At 43.0% G+C, this 21,121-nt stretch overlaps 2 protein-coding genes across 2 annotated transcripts; both read left to right on the top strand.

Moving 5' to 3' along the window:
* The first annotated feature begins 697 nt into the window (after window positions 1-697).
* Window positions 698-7,563, top strand: LOC134181372 (uncharacterized). Its single transcript, XM_062648638.1, has 9 exons — window positions 698-1,694; window positions 2,632-4,900; window positions 5,083-5,253; window positions 5,313-5,381; window positions 5,444-5,673; window positions 5,727-5,842; window positions 5,903-6,065; window positions 6,630-6,766; window positions 6,824-7,563. Exons 1-9 carry the CDS (start codon window positions 855-857, stop codon window positions 7,263-7,265), a joined length of 4,437 nt encoding a protein of 1,478 aa, XP_062504622.1. The 5' UTR covers window positions 698-854; the 3' UTR covers window positions 7,266-7,563.
* A 5,474-nt stretch (window positions 7,564-13,037) lies between these two features.
* On the top strand, window positions 13,038-19,292 carry LOC134181028 (uncharacterized). Its single transcript, XM_062648226.1, has 9 exons — window positions 13,038-13,377; window positions 14,415-16,653; window positions 16,836-17,006; window positions 17,066-17,134; window positions 17,197-17,426; window positions 17,480-17,595; window positions 17,656-17,818; window positions 18,403-18,539; window positions 18,597-19,292. The coding sequence occupies exons 1-9, from the start codon at window positions 13,039-13,041 to the stop codon at window positions 18,955-18,957; spliced, it is 3,825 nt and encodes a 1,274-aa protein (XP_062504210.1). The 5' UTR covers window position 13,038; the 3' UTR covers window positions 18,958-19,292.
* Window positions 19,293-21,121: the final 1,829 nt, after the last annotated feature.

Raw genomic sequence — 21,121 nt, 5'->3', positions numbered from 1 at the left:
GAGCCCCACCACTTTTCGAGAGCGTTTTCAAAATTTTTAATATCAAAGACCGGAGCCGAAGTCTCAGCAGCGAGTCAGCCCCACCACCCTTTGCGCCCACTACTAGAGTAATAGGTATGTAACACGTGTACGGACTGCAAAAGTTATGTCGACGTACACGGTTGTAATTATAGAGGGCAACTGGCCGATATCATAATTATGAGATGAACAATACTACTCTAGAACGCGTACAGACTAAGACACTGTCAACGCACACAGTGCTCGATTAGCAATACAACAGCAAGACAACAACAACTACACACACACACACACACACACACACACACACACACACACACACACACACACACACACACACACACACACACACACACTGAGTAGAATACTGTCCGAGTATCTATTTTATACTAGTGTGCACACTACGATTACGTTAGCCTAGGGAGTCGTACCCTATCGTGACGTACCTAGATGACCGACCGACCGGCCAGCTAGACGTAACACGTGATCGCTGCTTGAGGCAAACACGTGACCAAATGTCAGTATCTTTTTCACGCTCGCGACCGACCTGCAAGGCAACTAGCCTCGCCTCAGAAGAAGTATGGATTGCAAATCAGGAATGGTGACACCACATCCGGGACTGCAATCCACACTGCGTGGCTACGAGGCAACGTAGCAAAGCTATGGTACGCGGAGGACACTGTAGTGCTTCTTCATTTAGTGTTCCATTTACGTAGCGAAAGTTGATGTCACCATGCAAGGACGTGTAACTTACGGTTACAAACGAGGCAACGGTGCATATCAAAACACAATGGTATTTTGCCGCAAGTAGGATTTCTCTCCCAAGATCGACCGCCATGTGCGTCTCTGGTTGTTCCTGGTCCACATTGCTTCGTGCAGCTGCCGTTGTTGTGCTGCTAGCACTTCAAGCTTGCTGCGTTTCTTCACGACCAGACCAATGTTTACCGAGCAATGTAGCAAACAACTGTCCGGATCCAACAGACCACGCGATGTATGTCGATGGCACTACGGCTAACACCACCGTTGTCGGTGGCTTCTTCTCTGTATCCATGTGGGACAGAATTTCTGAGGAGACCCTCGACGACGTGTGCACTCTGTGTGACGCTAATAGTGCACAGTTTCCACCGCACCGCTTCGCTGTTGAGCAGGCCGAAGCTCTTCTGTACGCCACAGATTTGATCAATGCGATGGACAGGAACAGAATGCTGAGTTACAGGCTATATGACACCTGTGGGAATGACGAGACTCATGATAACTGTGCTAGAAGTCAAATGACTTGGCTGGCCCGTGAAAAACTGCCAAGAGTTTTAGCCTCTATTGTATGCCCGTTTTATCAAAAGCGTAGCGTGTCGATGCCTGAATCGGAATTCGTTGAGTTGACAAATAGTGTTGTGAATGAGGATAGCACAGAGTTTCTTCACACCGGCTTTTTGTCACTACTTGACAATCCGTTTTCCTATAGTTCTACAGTGCAGACTAACGTTCGTCTATATGACAGACAATTTGTTATGCTGCAACAAACCTGTGAGCTTCAAGCGTTGGTAGCTGTTGATTTTCTGGCACAGGAAGGTTGGGGTGATGTTACTCTTGTCACCAGTGGAGATTTCTGTGGTGGAGAGTCTACCTTGCTGTTCAAGCAACAGATCGACGACAAAGACCTGCACTGCCATTTCAATGTAGGTGGCTAGATGAATAATTCAAAACAAGGCATCTAATGTAAAGTGTATGGATGCAATCAGTGTGTCCACATTAGAGTGTCTTTGGAGGCTTTTGATTGATTTTCATGGGAGCCAAAAGATGGTTAGGAGACCTCTCTACTTTATTTGTATTAATACTTCTTTCCAACCGTCCAATTGGGTATGGAGAGAGTCCAGTAACAACCAGACCAGGGTGACAGCCAGCGACAGACAGGCCTCCAGTCAAGTAATTAGGAATCAGAGGTATCCCTATTTTGAAAAGCATGAAAGATAAAGCATTTTCCAGTCAATGTCTGATTAGCTTTGAATGGGTTAGTTATATCTTGGTTCCTTTGTGCACTGGCCTCTTTCCAACATTAGGAAGCTTAGGATGGTGGGAAGTATAGATGGTCTAAACATTAGAATTAGGAAGCTTACTATTAGAGTAGCTACAATGGTGGTAAGTATAATGTTGTACAATTGGAAGGTGCATGCAAATTTGCATAATTCATGGGCCATCCAGTAGGTCAGATCTAAAACTGGTGTGTGTGTGTGTGTGTGTGTGTGTGTTTGTGTGTGTGTGCGTGTGTGTGTGTGTGTGTGTGTGTGTGTGTGTGTGTGTGTGTGTGTGTGTGTGTGTGTGGCTGATGTCAAGCAAGGGTTCAGAATAGACCCTCTAAGTGGTGACTATTTTAATGATAACCAACTACAAATTGTTAGTTGCCAGTGGCCAGTTCATGCATTAGTTACGCAGACAGACACCTAAACTTATTGACTTTCGTCTGATTTTCCAACTGACTGATCTAATTAAACAAGCTTCAGGCTGTGTACCTGATTTGTACCGGTATGTACAAAGTTGTTCTCACATGATATCATGGAAATGCTACCATAGCTTGACGTTACTCTACCAGATAAAGCTGATTTGTGTTTCTTACAGGTTGCCTATCGACGGCAGCTACCCCTTGAAAAAGGAACAGATAAGCCAAAAGACTATACACAATTGGCTATTCAAACCATTGGTGAAGCATATGAAGAACATATGGCTAATACTTATTCAAAACACCATAAATTCTACGATGATTTGGAGCAGTCAACACACATTGTCTATCTCTCGTCTATTGAGTTTGCTGTTACCACTCTTCAAATCTTTAGTGAATCCGTTTTGTCACATGTCAATCGCACATATTCGTTTCTGTTTGGAGATTTCTGGGGTGACCCAAGACAAGCAGATACCTTGTTTGAACTCATCGTACAATTGGTGGGAAATGGCCACAAAGTCTATGCTCTCAGGAACGATATCAATGGGACTGAAGTAATTCAGGAACACATGGCATCCATTCGTCTCAATTCATATGAGTGGAATCGGAACACGTGGTTGCAGCGATATTGGCACAGTTATTACAATTGTTCTGATCAATGCAATGCTAATGAATCATTGCCTGCGATTATTAGACCAATTTTGAGAAACTACAAAGCTGCTCTTGTCATGGTTGGAGTTTCTCTGATTAGAGAATTCGTAGAGATTCACTATGCGAACTACAAAGAACTACCTGGAACGTTCGATTTAGGTGACAGTTTTTTACCTTTCAAGGCCAATAAAACAATTGAGAACAAGGAGACCGGAAATACGTTAGTGTTTGGAAGAACAGGACGCCATGCATATCACCCATTTTCGTGGCAACAACCTTTGCAATGGCAATACAGGATTCTTGAATTAGAGATGGTGATCGAAACAGAAAGTGATACTGGAGCAGATGGAGTGTATTCTAGAGATATGAACGTCTCAGAGAATACATCAAATGAAACAATGCTGGGACTTGGGTCAAATGATACATCAAATGGTACAACGGAGTTTACTTACGTTTTAGGTGGGAAAGAGTATGGGATATGGACAATTGATAGCAATGGGATAGAAAGCAACAATGGTCACCTCTATGTTTTTGTTAATAACTTTGAAATCCCCACTACTCCTACAGTCAACAGTGTGGATAATAACACAAATGTGGATAACAACACGAATGCCTCTATAAACAGCACTGTCAGTTCAGAGATTCCCACTGTTGTTGGTACTCTGACTGTCAATATCTCCGACAGTGTTGGTAATATGACTGACGTTGGTAGCAACACTAATGGCAGCAACACTAATGGCTCTCTTGTTAACAGCACTGTCATGTCCACAATGACACCAATACAACAGCAACCCCTTCCTAAGTTTCAAACATGCCCAACAACAGCAGTACCAACAACAACACTGCCAACCACAACAGTGCCAACCACATCAGTACCAACCACATCAGTACCAACAACGCTGACGATGAAACCAACAACGGAGTTTATGGACGACTGTAATCCTGACAAACTGCACGGTATGGTCGGTCTTGTTGTTGTCATCCTTCTTCTGCTTATCGTCGTATGTCTCGTGTACATATGGAATGACAGTTGTGTACGAATAAAGAGTGACAATGATGAAACAGTAAGAAATGACAGCAATATAAAAGTGAGTGTGAAACGTGTTCTTAGATCACCAGGATACAGTATTCTGCTGGGTCTCACTCTGTTTTCGATCTGCATTTGCTTCTGGATCATATTCGGCGATGAGTCTTTTGATTGTGATAATCGTGGAGACGACTTCTTGGTGAATTTGGCGAATGGCGTTTGCTTCACTGTCTTACTGATTTACGTTGCCTGTCGAAGGTTTGAGAATCGTCTTGGACAACTGTGCCTTAAAATATTTGGCTTCCTTGCTTTGGTCATGATTCAGCTCATTGTGGCGGCTGTGGCTCACTTTGACAAAGTAGAGAAGTTTGATGACAACAGTACGGCAATTGAACATTGTTACCAAGAACGAGGCAAATCGGTAGTGGCTGGTTCGTACTGGTTTGGTGCCATTCTTATGATTGCATTCATTGCTCTCCTCATTGTCGACTTGTGTGTGAAAAAGGATGAAGATGAGCATCATTTGACTGTTTTTAACATTACCAGGACGTCGATTGCAGTTGCAGCCAGCATCCTGTACATGATTGGGTTGGTGTTTGTTGTGCACGTTGATAGTACATCACAGTGTCTTAATCATGGACGGTGGTTCATTTTCCTTGCGCTGTTTCCTGCATTTGTTGGTCTCCTTGTGAGTGCTCTTCAAACTGTCAAAAGCATTCGTGAAAAGAGGAGAGAAATCCAAGAATACCATTATTCTATGGAGCTGCTAAGTAAGTAATCAGTGTTCCATTCTGTTGTCCTAACACATTATCTCCATGCATGTTTACACAGATAGCCGCACACACATTTCAGTATGTGACATTATGGCTTAGTAACAAGTTGTGTGTCGTAATCCAAGTGTTTCGTATTTATGCTTAATGTGTACGTACAAATGATGACGTTTTGTCCTAAGGAATTCGTAGTCAGTATTCGCAAAAGCATCTCTATCTATTTGATGGATTTCCTCACCTCTCTGCCAAAGCTGAAGGATCAAGCTTCAAGCTTGACGACGATGTCCTAAGAGAGATGGGCGAAGTGCTGATTGATCCTGGAAGGATAGACATCAAAGTTGCAATTGGAAAAGGTACTCTACGTTCTAGCAAACTTTATGGTACTAAATTTTAATGTCTGTTTGCTGTCTAGGCAATTTTGGAGAGGTTTTCAAGGGTATGCTTGATACAGACAACGAAGTCGCAGTAAAATCGGTGCAGGGTAGGAGACTGGCAATTTGCATTAACAGTGCTAATAAACAATATTATACAATATGATTTTAGATGTAACTAGTCAAAAGGAGGTGACTGATTTTATACGGGAAGGACTGCAGATGAAGGCATTCAATCATCCTAATGTAATGGAACTGGTTGGGATTTGTTGGCTAAACGACGACAGCGCAAAGGTACGAATGACTGCACCGTTGATCGTACTGCCATTTATGGAGAGAGGAGATCTCAAAAACTACCTGAGAAAAAGCAGACCAGGAAAGCTTTCTCCGGAGGAAGCACTGGTTCGTGAAATGTTGATTCTCACAGCTCATCTGTTAACTGTTTCTATGTTTAGAAAAGTCCAATCAATCTTGCTCAACTAGCAAAGTTTTGTCATCAGATTGGTATGGGAATGGAATATCTCAGCAAGCAGGGCATCATTCATCGTGATCTTGCCGCCAGAAACTGCATGTAAGGCTGTAGGTGTACATAGTTGGTTTCTGTCCTAATTTCATTGAATTACTAATACAGGGTGAACAATGATTTGGAAATAAAAGTGGCCGACTTTGGTCTTTCTCGTGCAATGTCTGAGGGCAAGGACTATTATCGGATGGGACATGGAGGCCAGCTGCCAGTGAAATGGATGGCACCTGAAAGTCTCATCGATTTCTTCTTCACAGAAAAATCTGACGTGGTAAGTGTCCACTGGTAATCTGCTTTGGTGCATGTTCTATTATGGTGCTAGAGTTTATTCAGAGTTGCCTAATGAGAACACTCGGACTATACATTACTTAAATCCATCTCAAGCACGAGGATTAATATTTTTGACTATGTTTTAGTCATTCTATGGGCATAAAAAAGCTTAAATTAAGGATTGCAAAAATCAATTGAAAGATATAATGGTCAATAATCACCTCCCTAGCATGCACCTGACATCTATATACAACATATTCAGAAACGTTGGTACACGTTAACAATGTGTCTCTGTGTAAGTTGTGTGCATGTGGCTGCCTTTGAATGCACAGTGTTGTTTGTGTGTGCAAGAGTTGTTACAATTACAGGCTACATAATACCTTCATTAACTGCTTGGATATTGTGGCCTTGAAATTATCGAAGTGTTTGAATGACCTGTGAAACTCTCAGAGTGTTTAGTGGTGGCAGTAAAGTGCCTGTGTTTGAATTGTTTATACTATTTACTAATTGGTCAGGTAGTCTGCAGTGTCTGATAACATTCAAGTTGTTACTCTTATCTGTCTAGTGGGCGTTTGGTGTTACAATGTGGGAAGTCATGACTTTGGCTCAAGTTCCCTATCCTGGTGTCTCCAATCAAGATGTTATTCCCTACCTTAAACGAGGGAATCGTCTCCACAAACCTGATGAGTGTCCATTGGAAATGTGAGCCGTGTAGTTGCAATATTCAGGTCATTCGTAAGCCAATTTGTTGCTTTGCAGATACGAAATTATGAAGCGTTGCTGGATAATCAACGCCGAGGAACGTCCTACATTCACAAGTCTGGTCCGAGATATTGAAGAATTCCTCACTGAGTTAATGAATTACTTTGATCCTAATGCTGCTGATGAACCTGTCCCACCGGATCCTTACTCAAACTGGTCTCAGGCACGTTCGGCCGAAATCATGGAGATCGAAGAACAGGCTGAGAGAGAAAGAGCAAATTGTGAGAATGAGCTGGATGGTGGTGGTGAAGGATTAGAGCTTCTGGACAAGCTAGGACGAGGTGGTGAAGTGGTTGTCAATATGACTGCAGTGGAGGAGAATGAAACACCTCGTTATCATCAGTCAGAGTTGGAGAATGAGGAAACTCCTCGTTATCACCAGTCAGCATTGGAGAATGAAGAAGCATCTCGTTATCATCAGTCAGAGTTGGATGTTTAGCACTTGCACAACGGTAAGCAGTGCATTATCGGTATCACAACACAAAAATAAGCAGTCTTATTATCGGTCTCAGGTGTAGATAGTTGCAGCATGGTAATAGGTAGTTCATCTTCATGAGTAGCGAACAGAAATTTGTAGTGATCTACAATTTGTGTTAACATTGTCATATAGTATGTATTGATGACATCGTCTAGTGTTGTGATTTGTGGAATGTACTAAACGTAAATTTTAGTCACTACACCGCAAAGTTACGTGACTCAAGAGTAGAAAATTCAACTGGTAACCATCAAGTGTTACAAGCAAATTTGCCCTAACAGTAAACAGCATTTGTGTCACATGAAGTCATGAGAGTTACTCAATCAGTACTCTAGGATCTGACGCCATGGAAGAAATTGTTCTCACTACTACTGCATGCACCATCAACGTATTGTGTATTTACATACAGCCTCAGCTAGAGATGGGACGGTTATCTCCTGCCTTCTAAATTGATCAAATAGACAAATCCTGAAGTCTGACCACCTGTGGTAAAGTTATAGCTCTAGACACAATGAGTACACTGAATGCTATAGTAGCGATCTATTGGAGCATAGTTACAGATACTGGTAAGTATGTCCCTAAGTAGAATTTTGGCAGCTAGAATATATACCACTAGTTAATGTCAACGTCAGATTACAGGATCACTGACAAGAGGGTTGACATCACATACTTCAGTAAATCACTGTCCAGCAGCAGTAGCGTGGTTCAGTGTTCTGTAGCATGTGGGAATACGTGTGTATTAGTACAGTGAGTAGTTACAAGGTTTTCTCCTACCCGATAAAAATAAGAACAAAAAAATTCGTGTAGTGTTGCTAAACCTAGTGACCTAAAAAGTGGCTACACATACTGATATAGGATATGGCATGCATGACAGAATCAGTGACTGCAGTTAATAATTCCAAGGTCCTTAGAATATCAAGCAATTAATTGATATTAACCCATTTGTCTATGGGTATCTTTCCCACGGTCTTAGAGAGCAAAATCAAGTTGTTGAGACCCATCACAAGGCAACTGTGTCTGAAAGCTAAAGATATATACCTCCAAGTATGGTAAGTTGTTATTCGCGCTTACTGTAATTGCATGTCACGTGTTGTAGACAAACGGAAGCCACTAGGCCACAGACGGTACAATAACTCGAAAGATCATTAGAATCAGGATGGAACATGTGTGTATGACTTCCACTTCGCTATCGACTCCCTCGGTTGTATTCGTCAATCTGTTCAAGGAAATCCCGAGACATTTTGTGTCCCGACGGGTGATGGGGAATCCTGGGACGGTTGGCAGCTATGTGTGCTACGGCACTGCATGTAGCTGTCAGCATGTCAAAGCGAAGAACAATTGACTCTTACTGGCCAAGCAAAAGTAAGTCTGATCACTCTTGTCCTGAGATGCAGACAGCGACTGTCATACATAGTTTACATGCTTTACCATTCATACCTACACATACCCAGTATGCGTGGGAGTGTCCCATTGAGTCAAAGTATGCGCAGTTCCGTGTAAGTTTTCGGAACTGCAAACACCTCTTCACAGAACGACTTCGGTGACCAAGTGCCTTGCCTTGGAGCTCCAACACTGCGTTGCGCATATGGCAGTGTGTTGACATTCGTTCAGCACGTTGCTGCTTTTAGTGACGCAAGGGTTACTGTTCGAGCACGGGCTACTATTTTTCAATCACCTCAGAACATGGGCTACTATTTGAGTATGGGGTACACGTACTCGCAGAAATGAAGTATGACAATTCAGACTTCATGCAACGTCAAGCTGCTCTCACCTAGAACCGACTTGACGGTCAGTGTGGTTACCGTCTAGAATGCCCTTGTAAACCTTGCCAAAGTTACCTACACAGCGACACAACATCACATACATCTGATCGCGTTTTGATAGACACTCTGTGTGTCTCACCGCATCCGACGTTTCCATGAGTTCGATTCTCTGCGGCTCGACAATGACGCCTTCGATCGCTTTGGCTTCTAATAAAAACATGTAATCTCGTTCATCGGTCAGTTCTGGAAAGCCCTCGAATGTGTTGATGTGAGCGTCGGCTCGTCGAACAGTCCTACGCATGTGCGCGCGCGCGCACACACACACACACACACACACACACACACACACACACACACACACAGACACAGACACAGACACAGACAGACACAGACAGACACAGACACAGACACACACAGACACACACACACACACACACACACACACACACACACACACACACACACACACACACACACACACAACTCCACTAGCATCTACTGCATGTACACTTTGTCTACTGCACGCATTCTCTCTTACAAATACATAGACTCACTTAAAAATGGCAAAAGATATTCCTGCGCAGCAGTTCTTACTTGAAGAGACGTAAAGAAGCCATAAACGCATGCGTCACCGCTCCCCAAAACGGTGACATTCCACCAGCGTTCCTGTAGAAGGAAGTCAACAGCTGCGAGCGTTTGCAACTCGCAAGTCTGATGAAACATCACAATCTGAGACTTACCAGAAATTACTGTACGCCTGTTAGGTACGAGAAAGGCACATAGGGAAGAGAAAAATTCCCTTGTCATCATGAAGAGGAAATCCGTTGAGATGCTTGTAGAGAATGCTCTGCTCCGTCTCGTTCGCGTAGTAAGGACCGACAAAAGTCGCCAGAGTAGATCTAGTCGGAGTCAGACTCTGTATGCACTCGGCAGTTCGATGATTCCCGCAGGAGGCGTCGTCGATGCTATACCCAAAAGCCACGTCTTCCTCTTCTGTCGCATTGTTTAGAATCTCTGTGGCGAGTACTAGAGCTTCGGCTAACTCGACGCTAGCACGGTGCACGATTGGGTCGTCAGAACACAGAGAGCAACTCTTGCTACGCCATGATGAGATGGAGAAAACACCACCGATCACACTAGCAGATCCGGCAATATCTCGAGCTCCTTTCTGTTCACCTGGGCAGTCTGGGGCGTCTTCGGGCAGCTGGCGTTAGCAGAGTACGGGCAACCGGCTAGAAAAGGGATATAAACGTAACGTAGAGCTTGAGGTGGTTCTCGTTGTCCATTGCGTAGAAGGATGCCGCCTTCGCTACGGTGGATGTGCGTAATGCAAGTATAGAGATGCAATGAAATGTCTAAGTATAAGGGTTCATCGTCTGATCATGGCGAGGCTCTATCCATGCTGTAATAATTAAATCATGTAGGTTATACAAATGCGCATGCACTATATATAGAGAATCTCTATATATAGTGCATGCGCATTTGTAGATTACGCGCATTTGTAGATTACGCGCATGCACGTGCGAAAAGAGCCCTAAAGTTTAGTAGACACAACGTGCAGTCTGTGCTACAGGCATGCCAGAGTACGTCTCTGGCAAACACACATTGGTGGATGCAACATCTGTTTCAAAATCACATTGTTATAAATCAGAGGCGGCGGAACTGGGAGCAGGAGCTACAGCAGCAGCCCTCCAATATCGGAAATGGAGGGCGCCACCCTCCAATATTGGACGCTATCACGCTATATAATGGGACTTCGATTTAGCGAACGATGATCGAAGAAAATACTTTGGAAGTTTTGTTGCTTGCAAGTAGAAATAATACTGAATGGTGTTGCAGTTGACTAGCTTGATACACATTGTTGTGATCATTTGTGTGCATGCTGCTCTGGTTATACTTCTGTCACAGATTAATTAATCAGTGACAACCAATCATATTCAGTTAATAACAAAATGGCGGCAATCTGTTACAAAATCCCCCCAATCTCAAGGAGTTTCCGCCGCCCTTGGCATTTCAGCTAGCGTGTGCGTTGATTGTTTCAGTGACTCTCTGAGAACTTCCGTCAACATGCAATTGAAATAGCGGAATCAGATTGCTGTACAACAGCACTGTCTAGTACAATCGCTAACTTTAATTATGTTTTACCGTTGCTTACATCATTGCAGCAATTACCAGATCATGCAGCATGATATCACCCCGAGAGGCGCATGCTTTCGTTGTTAGCACTGGTGTATTAGCACATGTACATGTACGCGATTCCCGTGACAGCGGTACTGTACCGGAGAGTATCAGCGTACAAACAATCGTACGTGTGCCCACCACGTGACATGGCAAACTCTTTGTACCGACGTATGAAACACTACTAGAGTAGTAGGTATGTAACGCGTGTACGGACTGCAAAATTTATGTCGACGCACACGGTTGTAATTATGGCAAATGGCCGATATAATAATTAAGACATGAACAATGCTACTCTAGAACGTGTACAGACCGAGACAATGTCAACGAACACAATGCTAGGACCAAGTCAACTAGCAATCCAACAGCAAGACAACAATAACCACACACACACACACCTAAAAAAAGCGAGAGGTTACGCCCCAGCTGTTAATTAAGCTGGGCCCTGTGCGCTACTCGGGGAACTCTGGGCCTGCGCTAGCAAACTCCTGGAGCCGGGCCAGGCACTCGCAGGAGCATCGACTTGTGAAGCCAACTGTGGTGTGAGCACCCGAAGTCTCACCAGGACCCAAGCGGCTGAAGTCACGTCACAGCTGATGGCCGCTTAGGACCCAAGTCAATGACCAGGTACTCATTTATACTCCTGAGTCGAGCGAAACAAATGTGTGTTAGTTCCTTGCTTAATTAAGGAAATTATGCCATAGCTCGCCATCACTGACTTGAACTTGCAACCCTTCAAGGTCCCGGATGTACACACTCCATAAGATGACTCTCTAACCAACTGAGCTAGCGCGCGCACACACACACACACACACACACACACACACACACACACACACACACACACTGAGTAGAATACTGTCCGAGTACTTACTCTAGACTAGAGTGCACACTACGATTACGTTATCCTATGAGTCGTACCCCTAGGATACGCCACGTGACGTACGCAGACGACCGAGCTGCTAAGCAACTAGCCTCGCCCAAGAAGCAGTGTGGATTGCAAATCACGAATGATGGCATCGCATCCGGGACTGCAAGCATTAAGGTTGGAAAGCATCCGGGACTGCAATCCACACTGCGTGGCTACTAGGCAACGTAGCAAAGCTATGGTACGCCGAGGACACTGAAGTGCTTCTTCATTTAGTGTACCATTTACGTAGCGAAAGTTGATGTCACCATGCAAGGACGTGTAACTTACGGTTTCAAACGAGGAAACGGTACATATCAAAGCACAATGGTATTTTACCACAAGTAGGATTTCTCTCCCAAGATCGACCGCCATGTGCGTCTCTGGTTGTTCCTGGTCCACATTGCTTCGTGCCGCTGCCGTTGTTGTGCTGCTAGCACTTCAAGCTTGCTGCGTTTCTTCACTATCAGACCAATGTTTACCGATAACTCTAGCAAACAACTGTCCGAATCCAACAGACTACGCGATGTATGTCGATGGCACTACGGCTAACACTACCGTTGTCGGTGGCTTCTTCTCTGTATCCATGTGGGACAGAATTTCTGAGGAAACCGACTCCGAAGTGTGCACTCTGTGTGACGCTAGTAGTGCACAGTTTCCACCGCACCGCTTCGCTGTTGAGCAGGCCGAAGCTCTTCTGTACGCCACAGATTTGATCAATGCGATGGACAGGAACAGGATGCTGAGTTACAGGCTATATGACACCTGTGGGAATGACGAGACTCGTGATAACTGTGCTAGAAGTCAAATGACTTGGCTGGCCCGTGAAAAACTGCCAAGAGTTTTAGCCTCTATTGTATGCCCGTTTTATCAAATACATAGCGTGTCGATGCCTGAATCGGAATTCGTTGAGTTGGCAAACAATGTTGTGAATGAGGAGGAGGATCATAGCACGGATTTGCTCATTCAAACAGGCTTTTTGTCACTACTTGACAGTCCGTTTCTCCACAGTTCTACAGTGAAATTTGACGTTTTTCTTCCATATCAAAATCAATTTCTTATGCTGCAGCAAACCTGTGAGCTTCAAGCGTTGGTAGCTGTTGATTTTCTGGCACAGGAAGGTTGGGGTGATGTTACTCTTGTCACCAGTGGAGATTACTGTGGTGGAGAGTCTACCCTGCTGTTCAAGCAACAGATCGACGACAAAGACCTGGACTGCCATTTCAATGTAGGTGGCTAGGTGATTAATTTGAAACAAGGCATCTAATGTAAAGTGTATGGATGCAATCAGTGTGTCCACATTAGAGTGTCTTTGGAGACTTTTGATTGATTTTCATGGGGAGCCAAAAGATGGTTAGGAGACCTCTCTACTTTATTTGTATTAATACTTCTTTCCAACCGTCCCATTGGGTATGGAGAGAATCCAGTTACAACCAGACCAGGGTGACAGTCAGCGAGAGACGGGCCTCCAGTCAAGAAATTAGGAATCAGAGGTATCCCTATTTTGAAAAGAATGAAAGATAAAGCATTTTCCAGTCAATGTCTGATTAGCTTTGAATGGGTTAGTTATATTTTGGTTCCTTTGTGCACTGGCCTCTTTCCAACATTAGGAAGCTTGGGATGGTGGCAAGTGTAGATGGTCTAAACATTAATTAGGAAGCTTACTATTAGAGTAGCTACCATGGTGGTAAGTATAATGTTGTGCAATTGCAAGGTGCATGCAAATTTGCATAATTCATGGGTCATCCAGTAGGTCAGATCTAAAACTGGTGTGTGTGTGTGTGTGTGTGTGTGTGTGTGTGTGTGTGTGTGTGTGTGTGTGTGTGGCTGATGTCAAGCAAGGGTTCAGAATAGCCCCTCTAAGTGGTGACTATTTTAATGACAACCAACTACAAATTATTAGTTGCCAGTGGCTAGTTCATGCATTAGTTACAGAGACAGGACACCTAAAATTGTTGACTTTTGTCTGCTTTTCCAACTGACTGATCTAATTAAAACAAGCTTCAGGCAAATGAGGTAAATGTTACATGTAAATGAGGATAAGAATTTTAGCTCACTGAAAACGAATAAAAGTAGTGACTTCCTGAATTATCATAACGTCAGCAACTGTTGTTAGTCATATCAGGATTTGAGATTATTCTGTACAAAATGCTGTGTACCTGATTTGTACCCGTTTGTACAAAGTTGTTCTCACATGATATCATGGAAATGCTACCGTAGCTTGACGTTACTCTGCCAGATAAAACTGATTTCTGTTTCTTACAGGTTGCCTATCGACGGCAGCAACCCCCTGAAACAACAGCAGATATGCCAAAAGACTATACACAATTGGCTATTCAAACCATTGGTGAAGCATATGAACAACATACGGCTAATACTTATTCAAAACACCGTAAATTCTACGATGATTTGGAGCAGTCAACACACATTGTCTATCTCTCGTCTATTGAGTTTGCTGTTACCACTCTTCAAATCTTTAGTGAATCCGTTTTGTCACATGTCAATCGCACATATTCGTTTCTGTTTGGAGATTTCTGGGGTGACCCAAGACAAGCAGATACCTTGTTTGAACTCATCGTACAATTGGTGGAAAATGGCCACAAAGTCTATGCTCTCAGGAACGATATTAATGGGACTGAAGTAATTCAAGAACACATGGCATCCGTTCGTCTCAATTCATATGAGTGGAATCGGAACACGTGGTTGCAGCGATATTGGCAGAGTTATTACAATTGTTCTGATCAATGCAATGCTAATGAATCATTGCCTGCAATTATTAGACCAATTTTGAGAAACTACAAAGCTGCACTTGTCATGGTGGGAGTTTCTCTGATCAGAGAATTCGTAGAGGTTCACTATGCTAACTACAAAGAACCACCTGGAACGTTCAATTTAGCTGACGGTTTTATACCCGACAATGCCAATAGGACAATTGAGAACAAGGAGACTGGAAATACGTTAGTGTTTGGAAGAACAGGACACCCAAAGGACTCATTGGATTGGCAACAACCTTTGCAATGGCAATACAGGATTCTTGAATTAGAGATGGTGATCGAAACAGAAATTGATACTGGAGCAGATGGAGTGTATTCTAGAGATATGAACGTCTCAGAGCATACATCAAATGAAACAATGCTGGGACTTGGGTTCAATGATACATCAAATGGAACAACGGAGTTTACTTACGTTCTAGGTGGGAAAGAGTATGGGATATGGACAATTGATAGCAATGGGATAGAAAGCAACAGTGGTCACCTCTATGTTTTTGTTAATAATTCTGAATTTCCCACTACTCCTACAGTCAACAATGTGGATAACAACACAAATGTGGATAACAACAAGAATGCCTCTGTAAACAGCACTGTCAGTTCGGAGATTCCCACTGTCGTTAGTACTCCTACAGTCAATATCTCCGACAGTGTTGGTAATATGACTGACTTTGGTAGCAACACTAATGGCTCTCTTGGTAACAGCACTGTCATGTCCACAATGACACCAATACAACAGCAACTGCTTCCTAAGTTTCAAACATGCCCAACAACAGCAGTACCAACAACAACAGTGCCAACAACAGCAGTACCAACCACATCAGTACCAACAACGCTGACGATGAAACCAACAACGGAGTTTATGGACGACTGTAATCCTGACAAACTGCACGGTATGGTCGGTCTTGTTGTTGTCATCCTTCTTCTGCTTATCGTCGTATGTCTCGTGTACATATGGAATGACAGTTGTGTACGAATAAAGAGTGACAATGATGAAACAGTAACAAATGACGGCAATATAAAAGTGAGTGTGAAACGTGTTCTTAGATCACCAGGATACAGTATTCTGCTGGGTCTCACTCTGTTTTCGATCTGCATTTGCTTCTGGATCATATTCGGCAATGAGTCTTTCGATTGTGATAATCGTGGAGATGACTTCTTGGTGAATTTGGTGAATGGCGTTTGCTTCACTGTCTTACTGATTTACGTTGCCTGTCGAAGGTTTGAGAATCGTCTTGGACAACTGTGCCTTAAAATATGTGGCTTCCTTGCTTTGGTCATGATTCAGCTCATTGTGGCGGCTGTGGCTCACTTTGACAAAGTAGAGAAGTTTGATGACAACAGTACGGCAATTGAACATTGTTACCAAGAACGAGGCAAATCAGTAGTGGCTGGTTCGTACTGGTTTGGTGCCATTCTTCTGATTGCATTCATTGCTCTCCTCATTGTCGACTTGTGTGTGAAAAAGGATGAAGAAGATGAGCATCATTTGACTGTTTTTAACATTATCAGGACATCGATTGCAGTTGCAGCCAGCATCCTGTACATGACTGGGTTGGTGTTTGTTGTGCACGTTGATAGTACATCACAGTGTCTTAATCATGGACGGTGGTTCATTTTCCTTGCGCTGTTTCCTGCATTTGTTGGTCTCCTTGTGAGTGCTCTTCAAACTGTCAAAAGCATTCGTGAAAAGAGGAGAGAAATCCAAGAATACCGTTATTCTATGGAGCTGCTAAGTAAGTAATCAGTGTTCCATTCTGTTGTCCTAACACATTATCTCCATGCATGTTTACACAGATAGCCACACACACATTTCAGTATGTGACATTATGGCTTAGTAAACAGTTATGTGTCATAATCCAAGTGTTTCGTATTTATGCTTAATGTGTACGTACAAATGATGACGTTTTGTCCTAAGGAATTCGTAGTCAGTCTTTGCAAAATCATCTCTATCTATTTGATGGATTTCCTCACCTCTCTGCCAAAGCTGAAGGATCAAGCTTCAAGCTTGACGACGATGTCCTAAAAGAGATGGGCGAAGTGCTGATTGATCCTGGAAGGATAGACATCAAAGTTGCAATTGGAAAAGGTACTCTACGTTCTAGCAAACTTTATGGTACTAAATTTTAATGTCTGCTTGCTGTCTAGGCAATTTTGGAGAGGTTTTCAAGGGTATGCTTGATACAGACAACGAAGTCGCAGTCAAATCGGTGCAGGGTAGGAGACTGGCAATTTGCATTAACAGTGCTAATAAACAATATTATACAATATGATTTTAGATGTGACTAGTCAAAAGGAGGTGACTGATTTTATACGGGAAGGACTGCAGATGAAGGCATTCAACCATCCCAATGTAATGGAACTGGTTGGGATCTGTTGGCTAAACGACAACAGCGCAAATGTACGAATGACTGCACCGTTGATCGTACTGCCATTTATGGAGAGAGGAGATCTCAAAAACTACCTGAGAAAAAGCAGACCAGGAAAGCTTTCTCCGGAGGAAGCACTGGTTCGTGAAATGTTGATTCTCACAGCTCTTCTGCTAACTGTTTCTATGTTTAGAAAAGTCCAATCAATCTTGCTCAACTAGCAAAGTTTTGTCATCAGATTGGTATGGGAATGGAATATCTCAGCAAGCAGGGCATCATTCATCGTGATCTTGCCGCTAGAAACTGCATGTAAGGCTGTAGGTGTACGTAGTCAGTTTCTGTCCTAATTTCATTGAATTACTAATACAGGGTGAACAATGATTTGGAAATAAAAGTGGCCGACTTTGGTCTTTCTCGTGCAATGTCTGAGGGCAAGGACTATTATAGGATGGGACATGGAGGCCAGCTGCCAGTGAAATGGATGGCACCTGAAAGTCTCATTGATTTCTTCTTCACAGAAAAGTCTGACGTGGTAAGTGTCCACTGGTAATCTGCTTTGGTACGTGTTCTATTATGGTGCTAGAGTTCATTGAAAAAAGTTGCCTACTGAGCACACTCAGACTATATGCATTACTTAAATCCATCTCGTCTCAAGTATGAGGATTAATATTTCTGACTATGTTTTAGTCATTCTATGGGCATAAAAGAGCTTAAATTAAGGATTGCAAAAATTAATTGAAATGATATAATGGTCAATAATCACCTCCTTAGCATGCACCTGACATCTATATACAACATATTCAGAAACATTGGCACACTTTAACAACGTGTCTCTGTGTAAGTTGTGTGCATGTGGCTGCCTTTGAATGCACAGTGTTGTTTGTGTGTGCAAGAGTACTTAGGATTACAGGCTACATAATACCTTCATGAACTGCCTGGATATTGTGGTCTTGAAATTGTAGAAGTGTTTAAATGACCTGTGAAAACTCTCAGAGTGAAATCATTTTAGTGGTGGCAGTAAAGTGCCTGTGTTTGAATTGTTTATACTATTTACTAATTGGTCAGGTAGTCTGCAGTGTTGTGATAACATACAAGTTGTTACTCTTATCTGTCTAGTGGGCATTTGGTGTTACAATGTGGGAAGTCATGACTTTGGCTCAAGTTCCCTATCCTGGTGTCTCCAATCAAGATGTTATTCCCTACCTTAAACGAGGAGATCGTCTCCACAAACCTGATGAGTGTCCGTTTGAAATGTGAGCCGTGTAGTTGCAATAGTCAGATCATTTGTAAGCTAATTTGTTGCTTTGCAGATACGAAATTATGAAGTGTTGCTGGATAATGAACGCCGAGGAACGTCCTACATTCACAAGTCTGGTCCGAGATATTGAAGAATTTCTCACCGAGTTAATGAATTACTTTGATCCTAATGCTGGTGATGAACCTGTCCCACCGGATCCTTACTCAAACTGGTCTCAGGCACGTTCAGCCGAAATCATGGAAATCGAAGAACAGGCTGAGAGAGAAAGAGCAAATTGTGAGAATGAGCTGGCTGGTGGTGAAGGATTAGAGCTTCTGGACAAGCTAGGACGAGGTGGTGAAGTGGTTGTCGATGTGACTGCAGTGGAGGAGAATGAAACACCTCGTTATCATCAGTCAGAGTTGGATGTTTAGCACTTGCACAACAGTAAGCAGTAAATTATCGGTATCACAACACAAAAATAAGCAGTCTTATTATCGGTATCCATTATGTATCCATTATCCGTATCAGGTGTAGATAGTTGCAGCATGGTAATAGGTAGTTCATCTTCATGAGTAACGAACAGAAATTTGTAGTGATCTACAATTTGTGTTACCATTGTCGTATTGTATGTATTGATGACATTGTCTAGTGTTGTGTGATTTGTGGACTGTACTAAACATAAATTTTAGTCACTATACTGCAAAGTCACGTGACTCATTTGTGGTAAATTCAACTGGTAACTATCAAGTGTTACAAGCAAATTTGCCCTAACAGTAAACAGCAGTTGTGTCATATGATGTCATGAGAGTTACTCAATCAGTACTTTAGGATCTGACGCCATGGAAGAAATTGTTCTCCTTACTACTACTGCATGCACCATCAATGTATTGTGTATCCACAACAGCCTCAGCTAAAGATGGGATTGTTATCTCTAAATTGATCAAATAAACAAATCCTGAAGTCTGGCCACCTGTTGTAAAGTTATAGCTCTAGACACAACGAGTACACTGAATGCTATAGTAGCGATCTATTGGAGCACGGTTACAGATACTGGTAAGTATGTCCCTAAGCAGAATTTTAGGGACATACTTGCATACTTCAGCGAATCACTGTCTGCCAGCAGTAGCGCGGTTCAGTGTTCTGTAGCATGTGGGAATACGTGTGTATTAGGACAGTGGGTAGTTTTTCTCCTACCTGACAAAAATGAAAACAAAAATTTCGTGTAGTGCTGCTAAACCTAGTGACCTAAAAAAGTGGCTACACATACTGATATAGGATATGGCATGCATGACAGAATCAGTGACTGCAGTTAATAATTGCAAGGTCCTAGAATATCAAGCAATTAATGGATATTAATCCATTTGTTTATGGGTATCTTTCCCATGGTCTTAGAGAGCAAAATCAAGTTGTTGAGACCCATCACAAGGTGACTGTGTCTGAAATCTAAAAATATATACCTCCAAGTATGGCAAGTTGTTTTCATCATCATCCTCGTCATCTACATACAATTATGATGCATGATGATGGTAATGATCAAAATGCACACAACTTATCTTCTACAGTGTTGCAGTAGTTTTTTGGCTCAACATGCTAACACAACTTGTTCAATGCAGTGTTTGTCAAAAATCGCTACACCTGTTAGCTGTCCTTGGGCTACCATGTGCCCATGTGTTGGTTGGTTGCCAGGGAAAATGTTAGGTTGCCTGTCATAAACATGCAGTACCTGCCTAATAATTAAAGAAGACCCAAATTTTTTTGGGTACAATTAAGAATTTATGTTTAATTGTATCAATAATTATATTTAAAGCCTATGCATGGGCAGTATCGCCGTCTCACTGAGCAACCGCCTGTGGACATGAAAGAGACCTACGGATGGCTAAAGGCAGCGAATCTTCCTGCTGCAACCGAGGGACTGGTTGTTGCTGCTCAAGACCAAGCTCTTTGGACTCGGTACTGAGTGTAAGATTCTACATTGTGATGTCAGTCCTACTTGCCGCATGTGCAGTGTAGGCCTGAAAACAGTCGACCACATTGTGGCAGGCTGTAGTGCTTTGGCACCGATGGACTACACTGATTGGCACTATCAGGTGGCCTCCATCATTCACTGGGATGTTTGTCACCATTTTGGGGTTCCAGTGGAGAGCAGATGGTACCGGCATCATCCTGATAGGCTTGTGGAGACGGATGACATTACTATGATGTAGGATACCATCATCCCCACTGCCAGGAAGATCAAAGCCAATCGTCCAGACATCTGTCTCAGAAATAAGAAGACAAACAGTTGTCTTCTTATTGATATCAGCTGTTCTGCTGATGACAACATTGGCAAGAAATATGCCGAGAAGTTGGCGAAGTACAGCGACTTGCGAGTGGAGATAAGCCGCATGTGGTATTGTCGAACACTGGTGGTTCTGGTGGTCTTGGGAGCTTTGGGCATAGTGCACGCAGGTATTGCACGGTGGCTGGACATTATTCCAGGTCATCACAACCTGCAGCACTTACATAAAACAGTGCTTCTGGGATCTACTCGGATCCTTCGTAAAGTTGTGTCTTCTTTCTAGACAGCCGTGATGGTCTAAGTACTTCTGAAGCAGG

Source organism: Corticium candelabrum, chromosome 6 (assembly GCF_963422355.1).
Source record: "Corticium candelabrum chromosome 6, ooCorCand1.1, whole genome shotgun sequence".
Classification (NCBI taxonomy): domain Eukaryota; kingdom Metazoa; phylum Porifera; class Homoscleromorpha; order Homosclerophorida; family Plakinidae; genus Corticium; species Corticium candelabrum.
This window is presented reverse-complemented; position numbering and strand designations above follow the sequence as displayed.